The sequence below is a fragment of the Bidens hawaiensis genome, unplaced genomic scaffold (genome assembly GCF_021521415.1).
Source record: "Bidens hawaiensis isolate Kalapana, Puna unplaced genomic scaffold, B.hawaiensis_p1.1 tig00016935_1, whole genome shotgun sequence".
In the NCBI taxonomy this organism is placed as follows: domain Eukaryota; kingdom Viridiplantae; phylum Streptophyta; class Magnoliopsida; order Asterales; family Asteraceae; genus Bidens; species Bidens hawaiensis.
Window position 1 is genome coordinate 205,757 of NW_027492562.1, and position 19,039 is coordinate 224,795.

Consider the following 19,039-nt stretch of genomic DNA (forward strand, 5'->3'; position numbering starts at 1 on the left):
CTGCGAGAACTCTCTCTACAGGTTCGGTTATGGGTGGTAGGGTGTTGGGATAAGCAGGGTGGTTCGGGTGAGGTAACGGGGGAACTTGTTCACGATAGACCATACGTCTGATCATGTTAGGGTACCAATCCCAGCTAACGTCGTTTTCGTAAATGCCTCCGGATAGGCGGTACCTCTTTGGTGCGGGTGTTTCGAGTTCCGGGACTACTCGGGGTGGCAATGCGGTAGGTAATTGCGGTTCCTTCCCGTGAGCATGAGTCATCGGATCGGACGATGATGAGGATGGCGTCGACATCTCTACAGGTATGCCGTGTATGCGCGCGTATGAGTGAAAGAGGTAAAGAGATAAGACAACAAAGACTACACAAACCTATGCAGTGCGTATCATTATAACTAATGGGTCGTCGCGGTTATAGTCTAGTATGCATGCAGCTTCTAATTCGCTATAACCAATGGCTCTGATACCAATCTGTCACACCCTCAAAATCCACTAACGGAGTTTTACCGTCAGAGGGTGTGAACTAACAGGATCGGAATCATTAGTTATAATCAAACCATAAAAACGTTTAAATGCAAATAAGTGCGGAAGCGTAAACCATATAAATAAAGATGATTCAAACAATGCATGTTCCTAGACCGCGCGCCCGCCTCGGCTACCTGAGAATAACATACTAAAAGGGTCAACACGAGGTTGGTGAGTTCACAAGTTATATAAAAATAAATCGTTTAGCGTTTGCGTTCAGCGTTTTACGTTAAGTGTCTTGCCTAACCACGTTACGGCGTTTAAGCGTTTTGCGTAACCACGTTACGGCGTTTAAGCGTTTTGCGTAACCACGTTACGGCGTTTAAGCGTTTTGCGTAACCACGTTACGGCGTTTAAGCGTTTTGCATTACCAGATAGTGTTATGTCAAATTATATATCGATAGGTAGCTAATCTATACAACAAGTATTACTAAGTGGTTCGAAACCGAAGCTGACTGTTTATCAAGTGCCCGTCACCAGGTCAATCCAGACCATGGTAAGTGTTAGCCAAAATTACACCCGCTCGACCTCCAGTCGAGTTTAGCGTTGGGTGGGGTTTGTCAAACCCAGTAGTACTACTCAACAGTGACTCGCTATTATCCAATATTAACCGGTTCGATGTGTGGGACTTCAAGTGTTACGTTTGCCGCTTAGCCTTTACAAGTGATATATAATTTATTAACAAAATCTCAAAAATGCGTTTATCTCAAAAATGCGTTTATCGGAGTATGTTATCTCCCCCAAGTGAAAAGCGTTTGAAAACAGTTCAAAGAGCGGGGTAAGTGAAACTCACTGTTTGCGAAGAATTTCCCAAATTAGATCACCAAGTGATGCGCGTCGTAGAACTCTCTATAGCGTTCTAAATTAACAAAGAGATTTTCTAAGTGTCGGAACGTTTAACGAGTCTCTAGACTCGGCACATAATACCTATGCACATAACATGTGTCGTGTTTCGTTTTGTGGATCGTGTGTGACTTAAACAAGTACACTTGTGATACAATACGTGTGTGAGCAATTACTTTCGTGTCATGTATAAACAATGTACATCACTAGCAAATACTCCCCGTAAGGGCAATTTAGTCAAAATACGACAATTAATTAGCAATTACTCCCCACAAGGGCATCTTGGTCAATTTATGACAATCAATTAACAACTATCACATTTCATGCAATTTCACAACAATCAGCAGCTAATTTCATCGAGACAGAATTTCTACTTGAAAGATTGTACTATTTCACCGATCATAACATCTCAATTAATTCACCAAAAATCATCACTGAAGCATACATGTCTTAGGTTTCCAGAACATATTTTATTTTATTTTTATTCCACATAGATTTCTCATAATGATCAAAACACTACAGCAAACTCATATCAGTCAGATTCATGCGCAACAGAATGTTATTTGCAATTCCCGTTAAACGAAAAATCCAATAAATGCAAGACCACTTGGGTTAGGTTCCTAACTCAATAAGTCAACTTCCAGAAGTGTAACCAACCCAATTGGCCTCGTAGATTATGAGATATAACATTTACAAAACAACCTAACAGCAGGTCTAACAATTCAGCTTTGCACCACGTTTTTGTAAAATCATAAAATTTAACTTTCACACGTCCAAAAATTACAAATTTATATTCTTTAGAAACTAGACTCAACCTAGTTTACTGTAATATCAATTATCTCAATCAAATTCCACTTTAACATCCCGTTACAGTCATTCAAACATCAACAACACAATCTGTCCAGAAACTGTTTGCATCCAAACTCAACAATTTAACAATCTATGAACTATCATGCATTCACATAACACTCTAGACTCCATAAACAATATCCATGCATATCAATTACACCCAATAAAACTAACAATTAAACATAGAGGATGCATAGAATAGTTGTTTATACCTTCCTAGCACCTTAATCTTCAATCAAACTTGAAAGATCTTGAGTGTGTGTGTGTGTATATTGATCGATCACAAGGAGAGGGGAGAGGGGATGGCTGGCCGATTTGGGGTTAGGGAAAAGGGATGGGAGTTAGGGTTTAGGTTTATCATGTATTTATAGACTAATATGTTACACCTTGGCCCCTCAACTCCTAAGTATTACTTTTTCTAGAACATTCTATCATAACTTGCACCTTAAGTTAACATTAAGTATTTCCTTTTTCTAGAACATTCTATCATAACTTGCACATTAAATTAACATGACAATAATATTATCACATAACACATAATCCTAACACATAATTATCACATAATTAGTGTTTTAGTGTGTTTCATTTATTCATCAATCGTTTGCGTTTCGGTGCAAATCCCGAAAGACTACTACACATGTAGTAAGTGTTAAGCGTCATTTAAACCCTAGTTTAAATGTAATGAAGTTTGCGTTATAGATTCAATAAATCTAAAGTTTGAATTGACGGAGTTGCGTTAACGGAGTTAACCTGAAATTGACGATTGTCACATCATTCCCATGTTAAAGAATTTTCGTCCCGAAAATTTGAGTCAAGTCGTGATGAGTGTCTGAAAAAGTAAGAAAAATTTTCAGTTTGTCATACTATACGTGGTGGAGGGGCTACAAATAAGGGTGAATTGTGACACGTGACGCTAGGGATGAGCAAAATCGGTACCGATACCGATTGGTACCGGTACCGATACCGAAATCGGTATCGATTGAGTACCGTCGGTACCGAATCGGTACCAAGGTTTTAAGTTTCAGGATCGATACGGTACCAGTACCGTATTTCTCGATTTTTTACCCTCGTACCGGTACCGAACCTAATATTTTGGTACCGGTACCAAGAATTTCCAATTTTCGGGATCGGTACCGGTACCATCCCATGCTCATCCCTACGTGACGCCTAGTCGGCAAGGAGTGAGAATTTGTTTTTGGGGTGTAATGGTGTAGGAGCTACAACTTGGGCCCACAGTATGTTTTTTTATTATTTTATTTTTATAATTAAACTAAACAAATAAAAACTAATTTATTTAAATAATTAAATAAATATGCATTAAAATTAAAAGAAATACAAAAAAAATACATAATTAAAAATTAAAAAAATACATAACTAAAAAAATACTAAATCCATAATATTCGCGCATTTTTTCAATTCGTTGTCGTTGCAATAATGTCGCCTCTTCGTGTAACCCGGCCGCTTTGAGAGATTCGTATTATTTACTCATTATCCTGCAATTTCAACATAGCGGCAATCTTTTCGTGTTGTTTGTTAGTTTCTCTCATGACATCGTTGAATTCCTCGACACACTTTTCGTGTTTTTTGATGATTTCTCTCATGGTAGCGGTGAGTTTCACGGAATTCGGTTGGTTTCTATGATTCAATTTGCTATATTTTTTTAAGAAGATGTATGTTTATAAAGATGTGAAATGGAGAAGAAGGATATGAAATGGAGAAGAAGGTTTATGTTTATATTGTCAAACGGTCAAATTATTTTTAAACAACTTGGGCGACAATAACAATCCGCCCCCGCCCCTTTTCGCCCAAAAATCGCCGGGGGGGGGGGGGGAGGGGGCGGTGTTCGCGCCCATTCGCGCCCGAAAATCGCCCTAACCCACGCCCACTACACATTACCTTATAGAGTAACTTGAACCCATAAAAAGGCATGTGGCATCTTATGTTTAGTATGATGCTTCATTCTTCCTAGAAATTGGTGGCTGTATAAACAACATTCACAATCGTAAGATTAGGGCTGTCCAAAATGCTCGTCGCTCGCCGCTTGTTCGTCGTTCACTCGAAAATTGCTCGAAAAATGCTCGTTCGATTTCGGCTCGGGTTGGAAGTGAGCTGTTCGGCTTGGTTCGGTTTAAAAACAATCCAAGCACGAGCAAAGCCTCGCTCGGTTTGGTTCGGTTTGTTTTGCTCGAATTATTTTTTATTTATTAGTTTTATATATAAACTTTATGAATATATATAAAAGTAAACTATTTTTTTAAAGTTTTTGAAATTTCAATCTTTTATGTTGAATTCAAAGTTCAAATTTAAACTATAGCCGTTAGTTTTATATATGTTTTGTTGTTAACTTTGAGTTTTATACATTTTAAAGGTGGAACTTTAGACAGTTTAAAATTGAAAGCCTTGAATTAATGATATTTTGAAGTTTTAGAAATTTAAAATTGGAAACTTTGTTCGAAATCAAGCAAAACCAAGCCGAACCAAGCCGCTCGGTTTCAAACCGGACCAAGTTCAAGCATAAAGATATCGCTCGTTTCTTTAAATTCAATCCGCTCGGTTCGGCTCGCTTTCAATCCAAACCAAGTATGAGCATGTCCGCGTTCGGTTCGGTTCGGGTCGTGAACAGCCCTACGTAAGATACATAACTTATTTTATATACATTTTTAAAAAATATAAGCATTTAAACTATTATTTTTGGACAAAATAGTTAAGTTGATTCGATTCACGACTCTGCTCACTTTTATAATCCGGTGGGTGAAAGTTATAGGCTTTAAAACAATATTTAAGTGTTATGTATTGGACATATAGGTAAGTAGACAACTACTTCATTTGATTTGTGACTACTCACTGTTATAATCTGGTGGGTGAAAGTTATAGATTCCAAAAAAATATCAAAGTAGAATGTATTGGACATCTTAAAAGCAATGCCCTTCAACCACAGTCGTCGCCACTAACCGCTGCTGCTGTTGGCCAGAAAGAAGAGATAGATCGGTTTATACTTTATAGCTATACAATTACATAACCAACTTATGTATCACAATTAAGGAAATAGTTAACGGTTCTCGCAGTCTTATAGTTAAAATAGACTTTGTAGTAAAAGATGTTTGATACAAAGCGTCTTATTTGTTCAGAGCAGCCATATGTAAGCTTTGGAACCTCTGCAATCTACACAAGAGACAATAAATGACTTGGCCTTTTAACTTCAACAACAGATAAAGTATGTAAGCAAAGAGAATACATTTTACAACTGATGTAGCTTTTCGACACCTAACATTGTTTTTAGTAGGCTTGGGTTTGCTATCCAAAAGGGAGTTGTGGTACATTTACCTGTCACTCCATTGTAATCGTTTGTATATGTATAAAATATGATCAAATTTCGTTTATCTCACTATGTAGAATGAGAAAGAGAATAAATTTTACAATCCTAAAGAAATAAATTCTTCACAAATGTATTCTTAGTCTCTTCAGTAGCAACATGAGTAACTAACTGAAGCTGACATGATGGCTAACGGGACTGGGTTAATTTGTGTGGCTTGAGGTGTAGTGGTGGCAGCATTTGGAAGATAAGTTGGTGTTTTTGGAATTACAGTGGTGGTAGGCTTTGGAGAGTGGCTGAAACAGGCGACATTAATTGTGGCGAAATGTCATTTTGTGCTTCAAGGTCGGCTATAGCTGAATGAAACGACTCACAGATCTCACTCATGGTTACAACTTGTTGTATTTTTCTTTTTTGTGTTAACACCTTGATGGACAATTAATAAGCTTTAAATAAGGAGCGTAAATAAGCAACTGACCGTCAATCTCTCGACCACCTTAAATAGCAATATTAATCTAATCACCCGCTCGCCAAATTAATATAACACTATCAGTTGAAGTTGCAATGTACACTTCAATTCTACCCACGTTCAAGTGTGGTTTCATCCAAATCATTGCCTCATTTAGGAAAAAAAAGCATCACTTTTAAATTTAATGTAATTCATTAAAAAGTTCCTCCATTCAAAACAAATCAAAATTTCCTTAATTCTTGATTAGATTTAATTCAAAATATTTTCAACTTCCAAATCTTCCCGTTGACGTGGGTTTAACAACCAATTAATTCATCTTCCAGATGGTAACTTTTACAAACCAATTCAAATCCAGATCACTTATACAATCAATTCTTCAAATTCGCATTATAGTTTAAATCAGGTTCAATCTTTTTAATTATATTCACATGTTCAATTCATCAATCCTATAACTTCATTTTCTTTGTTTTTTTTAAACCCTAATCTCAAAATTCTCAGATGAGTTTTGGTTCTTGGAGATTTAATGATGTTAATTCCGACTATTCAAATCAAGTTTGGTTCTTGGCGATTTGAATCTTTTTGCATTCAATATTTCTTCGGATCGATTCTTTTCTCAGCGATTTGGTGTCCGTTCTTCTACAATTGTTCTTCCAAACCAGGTTCGTTCACACAACGTTTTTAATTTTTTGGTTTTGACTTTTGATATGTGTTAGGTAAAAACTATATGATTAATATTGAAAATTACTGGATGCTTTCTGATTTTTTATTATTTGGCTTCTTATTCCAGTGATGTGGTGGAGATCACAACCACATCAGCAATTGTATTTATGATGGATGCGTCATGTTTCTTACATCTGATTGACAAAAATGTGTTACGTGTTTATTGAGGTTTTGGTTAATGTTAACAACCATTACCAATGGGCCTTGATTAAAAACAATCTGGTTTTGGGGTTTTAGAGTTTTATTTCTCTGTTTGTTTTTATATTCACTTGTATTGATCATTTTATATACTTTTGTTTGGAAAAACAGGTACTATTTGATTTACAAATTTTTATTTTTGTTGTTTTGGTTTTTATTAGGATATATTTTGGCAGAGAGCCAGCCAATTGAATCATATTTAATCCAACACACAATGCCCCATTTATGCTTCTTGAGCCGACATTATTAGATGGTACACTTAGTTTTTTTTTCAAAATGCTGCAATTTGATGTGAGAGTTTTCCAATTAGCAATGCTATAAAAACTGCATATTTAAGTGTTTGGATAGAGGCAAATTGATTATCTCTATCTGCTTTTGTTATCAGTTTAGGAGTTTGTTATTCAAGCTGCATATGTCTTATTAGTTTACCTCTTAAATCCTTAAATATATAAAACAAAGGCTTACTTTAAAAAATTCTTTAAGTAAAATTTACAAATAATGCTCATGCTTACTTCAAGACAATAAAGTTATCTTAATAGTTAAGCTTCCACATTATGACACAAAAACAAGGCTAGAATCTTTAGAGAATAAACTATTGATAATAAAGAATTATATTAATCATGCTTTAACTTCACATATAGAAAGTAAAGCAAACAAAGAGTTCTTATTTCTTAACTAATTGAAAATCATGGCGATGTATTTTCTTTCAGGTGTGGAGACTCATCAAGTCTTGGACATGATATTGTGGATGTAGATGAACAGGTTCGCCTTTTGTATCTTTTACAAGTTTTGAGTTTTTATTAGGACCATATTGTTTGGTGTCAGATAAACCAAGATGATATGGTACAACTATAATATTAAGTAAACGGGTTTTGTTTCATATAAATGATAAAACAATTGGATGGTTGTGAGTCTGTTTTATGTTGTTTGTAGGAAGAGTCAACTCATTGAATGTCAAATAAGTGGGATAAAAACTGGTTTATGTTTATAAAAGTAATCTTACTTTAATAATAGTCGTTTTTTTCAATCAAATTATTCAGGAGGCGTATATATGAAAACCCCTTTTAAGATAGTTTTTTTAATAATGAATGTCAAATAATCTTACTTTAATAATAGTCGTTTTTTTCCAATTTATGGCATCTATATTCTTCTTAATTCTTGCATATGGGCATAAGAGTTTTGAGTGTAACTGGAAAAGAGAAGGGTGTAGTGAACCTGTTATAGTCTATGCAGTCAATGTCGCCGATATATCACCGATATATCAGTGATATATCGGTTATCGGTCCCATGGCGTTATATAAATCAGAATATTGGTTCGGAATATCGGTACCGATAATATCAAAACTTTTATGTTTATAAAAGTAATCTTACTTTAATAATAGTCGTTTTTTTCAATCAAATTATTCAGGAGGCGTATATATGAAAACCCCTTTTAAGATAGTTTTTTTAATAATGAATGTCAAATAATCTTACTTTAATAATAGTCGTTTTTTTCCAATTTATGGCATCTATATTCTTCTTAATTCTTGCATATGGGCATAAGAGTTTTGAGTGTAACTGGAAAAGAGAAGGGTGTAGTGAACCTGTTATAGTCTATGCAGTCAATGTCGCCGATATATCACTGATATATCAGTGATATATCGGTTATCGGTCCCATGGCGTTATATAAATCAGAATATTGGTTCGGAATATCGGTACCGATAATATCAATGATATTGACCGATATTGTAATAATATTTGACCGATAATCCCAATATCAGTGTTTTAAGTCTTCATTATCAACTTTTAGTGTTCAACGTTAGTGTTATAAGTCTTAAACAATTCGTACTTGCTACGATTGTTAGTGTTTTTGAAATTTTCAAAAGGTTACTTTGTTAATGGTGGGAAACTATACTGAATTATTAGTGTTAAATTGTTTTACATATGAATTTTACATGATATTAAAATTACCGATATATCACCGATATCTCACTGCGATAACCGATATCTCAGACATCGGTCCTTGACCGATATCCGATATTTTTCCGCATTAACTTCTTAGGTTATAGTTTGATATGAGTATTAAGTTTTTTGATATGATGTTGTGCAAGTTTTCGAATATATATGGAATCGGCCCATTTTGAAATTCATTATGGAATCCAACAATTTTATTGTTTTAGATAATTCATTGGTTAACATCTACAAATTATACCTTTTTTCCATTAATATTAATTACATTTGATTGAGTATGTAGTTTTAGGAAAGTGTGAATGGGTCATTATCTTTCAAATGCCTTGAATAGCCTTACATAATGGCCAGTGTATGATGATCACCGCCTCGATATGCATGTTTCTATCCATGTTTTGTCTAACGACTTCAACGTATTACCATGAATGGCATTTTGGTAAAGTAGCATTTCAAGCTGACCAAATTTTTCAAGGCCTTTAAAATTAAAGCTACGTTTGTATTTTATGACCTCAAAAGTTTAGCATGGATAGTAATATGTCAAAAGCTATATTGGTTTGACCTTTTTAGTCACTGATTATTAATGTCATGTATCAAATTCCAACATTTGTTCTTTCAAAATTTGAATGTTAAGAAACATCAAAGTTTTATTATAGTACTGTAAGTTATAAAAGATATGCGTTATAAATTATATTGAAATCCTATCAACTTTAAATATGTTTGTTCGACGTTTATCCTCGAAGTTTGACCAGATCAGTGATTGGCACATCAGCTCTAATTATTTTTCTTTTTCATTCTTCGCATTAACATAACTAAAGAAACGTGTTACTTTAAGTAACTAATCATGCAACTTTGTCAAATTAACTGTAAAATTAGTATATGAAAATCATTTAGAAATTTTCTACTTCTAGATTTCGGATTTAATATATGTATCTTGAAATTATTGTTTATTGTTGGTTCTATAATCTTTCAGTTTATGGATGATGCCTAACCCATTATATTAATATGGTATTATGCAGATTTTGAAGTATCATAGGCACTAGCATTCGTATGCGCGACTTCTTGATACCGCTGATGAATAAGATCAATTACTTGAAGTAGAATCACAACTTGAGTTCAGGAGCATGTTAGCTAATCTCTCTTTACTTGCATGCTTTTGTTTAAATTTAATTAGAGTGCAAGTGCCATTTATATTCTTTGTATGTTATGATTTTTGAAACTTCAAGTTTCTTGCTATCAGGTGTCATTTGTTGTTGTGTATAGAAAGATGAGGGCTAAATTCTTTTTGCAGATACATGGCCACAAGATGGCAAGGACAAGCAAACCAAATCTGACCCAAAACACAAGTTGAGGTGGTACAAGGTGATTGAATTTGTGGATAAGTATATTGGTCATTTTAGTTAACATGGTTTCATACTTTCATGCAGGGGTTTATAGCTTTTCGACATATTTGTAGGTACTTTGGGCTATTTTGGGGTTACACTTAAAAGTTTATTCAGTGAGTGAAGGCAATTCTTACAGATTCCTACTTTTGATATGAGTTCTTTTCGTATTTCTGAAATTAGTGCATTGTTACCTTTGTGATGATAATTTTCTATAAGCATCATTTGTTTTATTACAATTTGGCTTTTATATTCAAAAGAAGTAAACCTTCAACTTCTAAATAAATACACCTGAATTTTTTTTATTTTTCGATAATGTTTTTTTTAACTTATAAGACTTTATAATACATCTTGACCCATCTAAAATCACAATATTATTTATCCAACCCGTGTGTCACACGGGTTTTTAACCTAGTATTTAATCAACTACAAAACAAAAGTGATGCTTTTTTCCTAAATGAGGCAATGATTTGGATGAAACCACACTTGAACGTGGGTAGAAAGAAACGAATTGAAGTGTACATTGCAACTTCAACTGATAGTGTTATATTAATTTGGCGAGTGGATGATTAGATTAATATTGCTACTTAAGGTGGTCGAGAGATCGACGGTCAGTTGCTTATTTACACTCCTTATTTAAAGCTTATTAATTGTTCATCAAGGTGTTAACACAAAAAAGAAAAATACAAGTTGTAACCATGAGTGAGATCTGTGAGTCGTTTCATTCAGCTACAGCCGACCTTGAAGCACAGAATGAGGTTTCGCGATTAATGTCGTATGTTTCAGCAACTCTCCCAAAGCCTATCACCAATGTACTTCCAAAAACACCAACACATCTTCCAAATGCTGCCATCACTACACCTCAAGCCACACAAATTAACCCCGTTCCTCTAGCTGTCATGTCAGCTTCAGTTAGTTACTCATGTTGCTACTGAAGAGACTAAGAAGACACTTGTGAAGAATTTATTTATTTAGGATTGTAAAATTTATTCTCTTCCTCATTCTACATAGTCAGATAAACGAAAACTGATCATATTTTATACATATTTACAAACGATTACAATGGAGTGGTAGGTAAACGTACCACAACCCCCTTTTGGATAGCAAACCCAATCCTACTAAAAACAAAGTCAGGTGTCGAAAAGTTACATCAGTTGTAAAATGTTTTCTCTATGCTTACATACTTTATCTGTTGTTGAAGTTAAAATGCCTAGTCATTAATGGACTCTTGTGCAGATTGCAGAGGTTCCAATTATTGACAGGATTGTTATAATTGTTTATTCTTCTTTTTTAATAAAAACAAACATCACAGGACGGGAGACAAAATGTGTCACAATAAAGTCAAGAATAGTCCTACTCCTAGTTTATACAAGTAATATGAACAATTTTTTAAATTTTTTACTACCGAAGGTGCCACGGTTAAAGCTAAAGTCCCACCAATGGCCAACATACAAGGTAAATTTGACACTAGTGACAAATGGGTTGTGGATTCGTGTGCTACTGATCACATAACTCATAGGGTTGATTTGTTTGATAATGATTTGAAAAACACATGTGAGTTGCCCGTTACTATACCCAATGGAATACGAATTAAGAAGGTTTTACACGTTTCAACATTTACTTGCAATCTCTTATCTGTCAGTCGTTTAGCGAATGATTTGCAGTGCGCTGTATCATTTTTCCCTGAATTTTGTGTTATGCATGTCTTGAACTCGAGGAGGTTGATTGGGGCAGGTAAATGCAAGCAAGGACTTTATCATATGAGCATGGTGGCAATTGCGAGAAAAGCAATGGCAATTGCTAGTGATTTATGGCATAAACGTCTTCGACATGCTTCACATGGAAAGCTTTGTCTTTTACATTTTGTTAAACAGCTCTTTCGGAAAAAGGGTACGTTTTGTGATTCTTGCACTAGAGCCAAATTTACTTGATTACCTTTTCCAATAAGTTCAATAAAGACCCAAAGTTGTTTTGAGCTTTTAGATTGTGATATTTGGGGAAGGTATATAACTCCTTCACTCACAACCGTATGGAACTTTTCACAAGCCTTCAAACTCTTCAATATGAGTGTAATGTTAGCGTTTTTATAAGAGAAACCCGTATGAAACTTTTCTTCAAACACACTTGATTAATGCAGCATGTTCCTCTATTTATAGGCAGCCTGGGGAAGCAGGCACAGCCCCGTGCTTTTGGTGACATGTTATATTTCTTTTGTCATTATCTGAAAGGTGACCACGGCCCCATGCTTACTAAAGCACGGCCTCGTGCATTTGTGTCCAGTGTTTGTCTTTTCTTGCAGATTTTTGTCTTTTCTTATGTTCAGAAGCACGGGGGCGTGTCTGGGGATTTTCTTAGGTTTTCTTTCGTTTTTCTTCGTCTTTTCGTTTGTTTCTTTATTTAAGGCTTGGGATTACCTGAAATTGTATTTTAATGTGATAAATAGCCTTCTGAACTATATTAGTTGATAGAAGTTGCAGTTTTTAGAAATTATTTGATTGTAAAAAGATGTATCTCTTTATGTACATCAAGAAGCGATTGTTGGGCTTTCGTATTAACTGAACGGGGTTATTAGAGACTCGTGGGATGAGTATGGAGGAGATTCACTCATTCTAGTCTTATTTCACTCATTTTGGCCTCCATTAGTTCGTTTGAGCTTTCATTTTTTTCGTTTGAAAACAGTCGCTTATGTTTTCACTGAACAAGGCTAGCAGCGTCTGTCGGCCTTTTTTTTTCACTGAACGGGTCATTCAAGGACTCATGGGATGATTAAGGATGTGATTACCTCATTCTAGTCGTCTTTTACTCGTTGGGGTCTCCATTTGTTCATTTGGGCTATCATTTGTTCGTTTGAAAACTGTCGCTTCTATTTCACTGAACAATTTTAGCAGCAAATGTTAGAATTTTGTTATCGTTGAACGGCACTATCAGGGACTCATGGGATGATTAAGGAGGTGAGTCCCTCATTAAAGACTTCTTTTACTCTTTGTGATTTCTATTTCTCCGTTTGAGTTTCCGTTTGTTTGTCTGAAAAATGTCATTTCTGTTTTCACTTAACGGGGTTATCATTAACCAATGTGCCAATCATTTAAACCGACGCATGTGTCCACAATCACAGCTTGTACGAACGACTGTGAAGATGGAGCCAACGAACCAAGACAATAGTGATAACAAAAACAAGATACCTATCAACGCATTCTCTGATCTTATGAACCAGTGTTAGCCAAGAACTATAAAGAACCACCTAAAAAGCTCTTTCTCGGTTAGGCGGTCCTCGGGTCACACCTCGTCGTCGATACGAGATTGGGTTGGGGGGGTGCTTCATGAGAGTTAGCGATGTTTGAGGTACTTTCTTGTGTTGGGTTTGTACTTGTAGGCCTTGTTTGCTTCGTGTTTAGTATTTGAAATATTGGAACAACTCTCCCGAACCTTGATATATTGGAACAACTCTCCCGAACCTGGGTTTGTACGGGGGTAGATCCTGACTACTCTTTTGCACTTGGTAATATGGGAACAACTCTCCCGAACCTTGATATAGGCGGTTTTACTGATAAGGAGACCGCCCCCAAGAAACCTCAACAAACCTTGGCGAGTGCTCTTTATGGCAAACACGTACATGATTTGGAGGAGCGATTCGATATGACCCCGAGACAAAAGGCAGTTTTAGCTTGTCTCAAGGGGGCTCATGCCCAGGATTTTTTGACTGTTGTGCCCATTGAAGGTCTTGGGCAACGGATGTCGGCAGTTGAATACAGAGCCATCCTTAAATACCGGCTTATGATTCTCCTTTTCCCTCAAGATGAATTATGCCCAATTTGTAAAAAAGCTTGTTTGGATAGATTCGGTGAGCATGCCCTCTACTGTAAGGAATTGCCGGGATTCAAGTATCGTCATGACTGGGTTAGAGATGTGTTATGGGATGTGCTTAGACGTGCCGGGATCTCAGCCAAGAAAGAGCACCTGTTAACTTTTTTACTGATCCGCGTGAGGGAAGATCTGCGTCCTGCGGATGTTCTTGTGTTTGGCTGGGCAGGGGGTAAGCATGCGTGTGTTGACCTCACTGGGGTGTCCCCGTTGGTGGGGCTGAGAGACAGTGGCTTCGTACCGGGACAGGCGGTTTTGAGAGCGGAGTCTAGGAAGGTTGCTAAGCATGAGACATCGTGTTTGGAGAATCAGCACGTGTTCATTCCATTTGCCTTCGACACTTTTGGATCCCTAGCTCCCGAGGCGGTTCGCTTCTTGGAGCGGGTGCAGAAGGTGGTCCACAGTGACTCGCAGAGCCCGAGGAACCAAGGATTTATATTTAGTAGAATAGGCTTTGCGATTCAAAAGGGGATAGCGGCGCAGCTTGTTGCTCGCTTACCCATTATCCAGATGTAGTTCGGTTTGTGTTATATATAAAAGGATCAAAATTTTTGAAAAAAAAAATGTATTTGAAATCTAACGAAGAGAGTGATGGATGCGGGGTTATTGTAGAGGAGGCGAAACCCCTCATTCTGAGAGACAGTAAAATTTGTCAAACTTGATTTTCTTGTAAAATTTACATCGAAATGTTGGTTATATATATATATATATATATATATATATATATATATATATATATATATCATAATGACTGTTTTAATTTATATAACATACTTCAAATTAAAAAGATATAAGAAAAAATTAACATTTATGTGTGAATGAAAGATATCAACATATAATAAATATTGGCCCTTCACCCAAACTGGCAATATACTAACAACTTAGACAGATTACAATGATAAAATCCTGTTTTGCAACCAAAAACAAATACAAAATAATATATTCTGAGTGATGGTCTCACAAGAACTAGAACAGTGTCACTTTAATACATACTAACAACGTTAAACCCCACAAAATACCAGCAGAACAGGCAGCAGCCTTTGAATCATACATGTAGTAAGGATATGGATAACTGTTTTGTCCCAAACCAGCAGCAGCCGGCGTCGAAGGGAAGTACACGAATCCAGGAGATGGTGGACCGTGGTTGCTACCACCGGATGAAATGTACGTTGGTGGCGGTGGAGCTATACCCAGAGGTGAATCAAAATAGTAAAACCGTGGTGGCGGTGGCCCACTGTGGACCGGAGTTGGAGAGCGAGGTGGCTTGGATGGAACAGCAGGTGGTGATGGCAGTGGTTTGAATGTGATCGTGGTTGGAGATGGTGGTGTTTTGAAGGTGACCACAGGTGGAGACGGTGGTGGCTTGGTGGTGGTAGATGGCGGTGATGAGCATACGGGGGTGCAGGTGTTGCATAATGAACCTGTAAAGTCGTCCACCGCTACTGTCACTACGATGAATATCAACAGGAAAAAGAATTGTTCCATAACTGCATAAGTTGATAAGTTGTTTCACTTTCTTTTTGCAAATTGTGGGTGTTTTGAGTGATTTATAACACTTCTTTTCTGATACCTTTCTCTCTGCACAATCAATCTTATGTTATATACAATAGTATTAAAGTGACATTTTGGTTAGATTATGTTAATGTTATTGTTACATACACCCCTACTAGACAGATAAATAAAGAAAAAAGGTATTAGATACCAAAGTAACACACTTTTTTACTTCTATTTCTTGTAACACAAGGTTTTCAACTTTAATATGTTGCTTTAAACTTTTCTATTTGGCTTGAAAGTGTAACTGTGGCAAGAAATGATGATTCTGTAACAAACTGAACTAAATAAAAAGGTTATTATTATGAAGTGATTTCATGCAGTTATTACAGTTTACGTTTCGAAATGTCTTTTTAACAGATCTACATAAAGACATTGTTTCTTAATATCAAAATACAGTTTTCAATTGTTTGTTAGATATTAAGAAACGGTATTTGGATGTCTGTCTAGAACTCCTAAAAGAACCAAAAGCCCGTTAGACCTTGCAGATAACTGCCATGTCATCGTTCATGAAGTTTGACCGCCAAATTCCTTTTGGATGTCTTTAAAAGACACGGTAGCAGATCCGCGCCTCTTGGCTTTCTGTTGAGACTCGTGTTCCCTCCATCCAGTCATATATATCACCTGACCCAAAACACGTCACAAAATGCAATAATCAGTCAAAGAAAATATATATTTTCAATAATAATGAGGAACTGAATAAAAAAATACCTGAAAAGTTGCAGGGATGGTTCCGTCTTCTGCTGCAAACATGGACTCATATATAGCTGCAGTGGCTAAAGCAGTATCCCTTTTCAAGAGCTAAAGACATTCACGCAAAATAATAGAATACATAAATGTAATAATAAGATAAACCGCTACATGATTGAAAATAAATAAGAAATGAAAGACAAAAATTTCTTACTTTGATTCTGTTTACAAGAGCATTAGTTTCACCCATTGCTCGCAAATGCTCTATTAGCTCCAAAGCTAAAACATGAAACGAAAACATAAGATATTGGAATTGAAGTTTTGAAAACTAATATTACAACATAAGAATAAAAGAATACGAGAAAAATGCTCACCGCTATTATATCTAACCTGGTATTCATCAACATCGACCCCTGGAAGAGTGAACCCTGCTCTAGTCAACAGATTGCCTGCATCCCGCACCTAAGAAAACAACAAAAACTGTAAAATAAAGTCACTGTAATGACAGGTTTATGCTTTAATAATGATTACAAAAACAATATTATGAAAATAATATACATGTGCTAATGGTGATACTCGTGGAGTCACACCGCCTTCACGCTCCATGTGTGCTATAGTGCATGCAATTCTCAGCTCTCTAAAACAAATCGATCAGAATTAGACACCACATGATGGAAAAATTATCACTTTAAAAAAAATAAAATAAAAAAACTAACTTTAATGTTTCTCCACCGAAAATAGCTGCCAGAAACAAGCCGTCAGGTTTTAATGCCAATCTACTCTGTTACACGTATAGGTTGTCTTAAGGATAAAAAAACGCAACTAACTTTTAAAGAACCAAAAATGGAAATGTTACATTTCTAAAGAAGCACGAACCTGTATCATTGCACCAGGAAGATCATTTGTCCAGTGGAGGCCTAAGCAACTTATAACTAAATCAACAGAACTAAACATCCACAAATAACAATTAAAGTAAGTAAAAGTTTTAAAAACCAAGACTTATGATATGTGAACATGAAGATTATAACAGAAGAACGAAGCATACCTTTCCTTTATAGGTAAGAACTCTTCATCTCCTACCATAAATGAAGTTTCAATGTTATCACCAGATAAATCCTTTTCAGCATCTTTACAAAATTTCACCATGTCATCCGATGAATCCATCATAATTAACTTTTCTATGCCACCTAATACATCAAATACCGTCACATTGCTTAATCATATGAATCTTAATGTTTCAGAATAACAAATCTTCCAAGAAAAACAAAAAACGATTATAGTCTCACCACATCCACGTACGGAACGCCTAATTGCATCCAACGAACCTCCCAAACATAATGCACTAGGAAATGTCTTCTTCACATCCTGCAAAAAGAAAGCTAACCACAGAATTAAAACTTATTTCACAGAATACAGATACAGAAATACAAATTAAAAAAAAAAATTGTAACCTCCAAGCGATCAATGAGGTTATCAGCCACGGTATTGACCAAAGAATCCTTCCGATTCATCAACCACGCAGCCCGATCACGCTGTCATAAAGTAAATATAACATTACATTACGAAAAAAATACTCAAAATTAGAGTTGTACAAACTCGTTTCAAACCCTAAACTGTGAAACCGGCTCTGTTTGGTCAACATAAGTCAAAACCAGTTCATAATCGGTTTTGGTCCAGGTTAAAACTGGTTTCTTGACCAGTTTACGATCAGTTTTTAACCAGTTTCAGTTCGGTTAAACGATTTCGGTAGAGAGAATTACAAACCAGTTCCTAAGCTACGGTTTCTATATGTATAATCAGTTTCAGTTCAATTTTCGTTTCGTGTCGGGTAAGTGGTTTATCTGCCCACCTCTACTCAAGACAACCGAAAAATAGTTCAAGTTCACCAATGCATATATATATATATATATATATTCAGTGAACTATTAAAGAATGTGATTAAACACTTAAGCATAAATGCATAACTCTATAATATTTCTTCAAATATTAAAGCATAATTATAACCTAAAGTTAGCATACAAATTAAATTAACGTGCTCACTGTGCGAATCAAGTATAATTACACTACTTGATTCTCACAGTTAGCACGTTAAATTAATTTGTATTTGATCCAAACTCATTATAACCTAACACTCTAATATTGGGGATCTAGATCAAAACTGAAACAGTTAACTTATAAAATCCACAAATTAATTACAAGTTTGAAGTAGCTGTGAAACATGTGGCATATACAGTAAGTAACATATGAGTGTGTATAAATTACGAAATGAAATCGAGGATTTGAGCTTAACTTGTTTGCGTTTGAGGTGACGATCGAAGATGTGGACTCTAGAACTCTGAATATTACTTTCCGCTGTGCAAAATGATCTTCTTAGAACACTGCGAATTAGGTTTCCGTTCATTTTGTTCCGATGGATGACGGAATCACGACAGTTCCGGTGATTGACACAACACGTGTACCGTCGTAGGGGGTACACAAGTGCTTGCTTATGGTTACGTGTGTATAAAACCGAAAAAACATAATCGAAAACCGAAAAACCCAAATAAACCTAATTAAAAACCGACGGTTTGGTTTTGAACTTTAGCAAAAACTGAATTGTTAAGTACCGAAAAAACCGAACTGCACCGAAATTAAAAAGAAATCAAAATGACCATAATATCTTAATCGTAACCATTAAAACAAAATCTACCGATTAC

General features: G+C 35.7%; 2 protein-coding genes and 1 long non-coding RNA gene across 4 annotated transcripts in view; 1 reads left to right on the forward strand and 2 right to left on the reverse strand.

Annotated features, from left to right (window-relative positions):
* LOC143552491 (PHD finger protein ALFIN-LIKE 3-like) overlaps positions 1 to 19,039 on the reverse strand; it is a 166,435-nt gene that overhangs the window by 86,532 nt on the left and 60,864 nt on the right. The gene's annotated exons all lie outside the window — the stretch shown is intronic.
* LOC143552464 (uncharacterized) lies at positions 7,445 to 10,490 on the forward strand. Of its 2 annotated transcripts, none has more exons than XR_013138662.1 (3): positions 7,445 to 7,677; positions 9,879 to 10,221; positions 10,316 to 10,490. It is a non-coding gene; the product is annotated as an uncharacterized LOC143552464 (long non-coding RNA). The 2 variants fall into 2 exon arrangements; XR_013138661.1 differs by lacking the exon at positions 7,445 to 7,677 and adding an exon at positions 8,307 to 8,500 and having other exon boundaries at positions 8,957 to 10,221.
* Positions 16,119 to 18,815, reverse strand: LOC143552465 (putative methyltransferase At1g22800, mitochondrial). Its single transcript, XM_077042678.1, has 11 exons — positions 18,634 to 18,815; positions 17,795 to 17,875; positions 17,630 to 17,708; positions 17,389 to 17,530; positions 17,220 to 17,289; positions 17,060 to 17,124; positions 16,902 to 16,980; positions 16,718 to 16,805; positions 16,558 to 16,622; positions 16,365 to 16,454; positions 16,119 to 16,277 (listed from the first exon to the last, which is right to left on the reverse strand). The coding sequence occupies exons 1-11, from the start codon at positions 18,742 to 18,744 to the stop codon at positions 16,161 to 16,163; spliced, it is 987 nt and encodes a 328-aa protein (XP_076898793.1). The 5' UTR covers positions 18,745 to 18,815; the 3' UTR covers positions 16,119 to 16,160.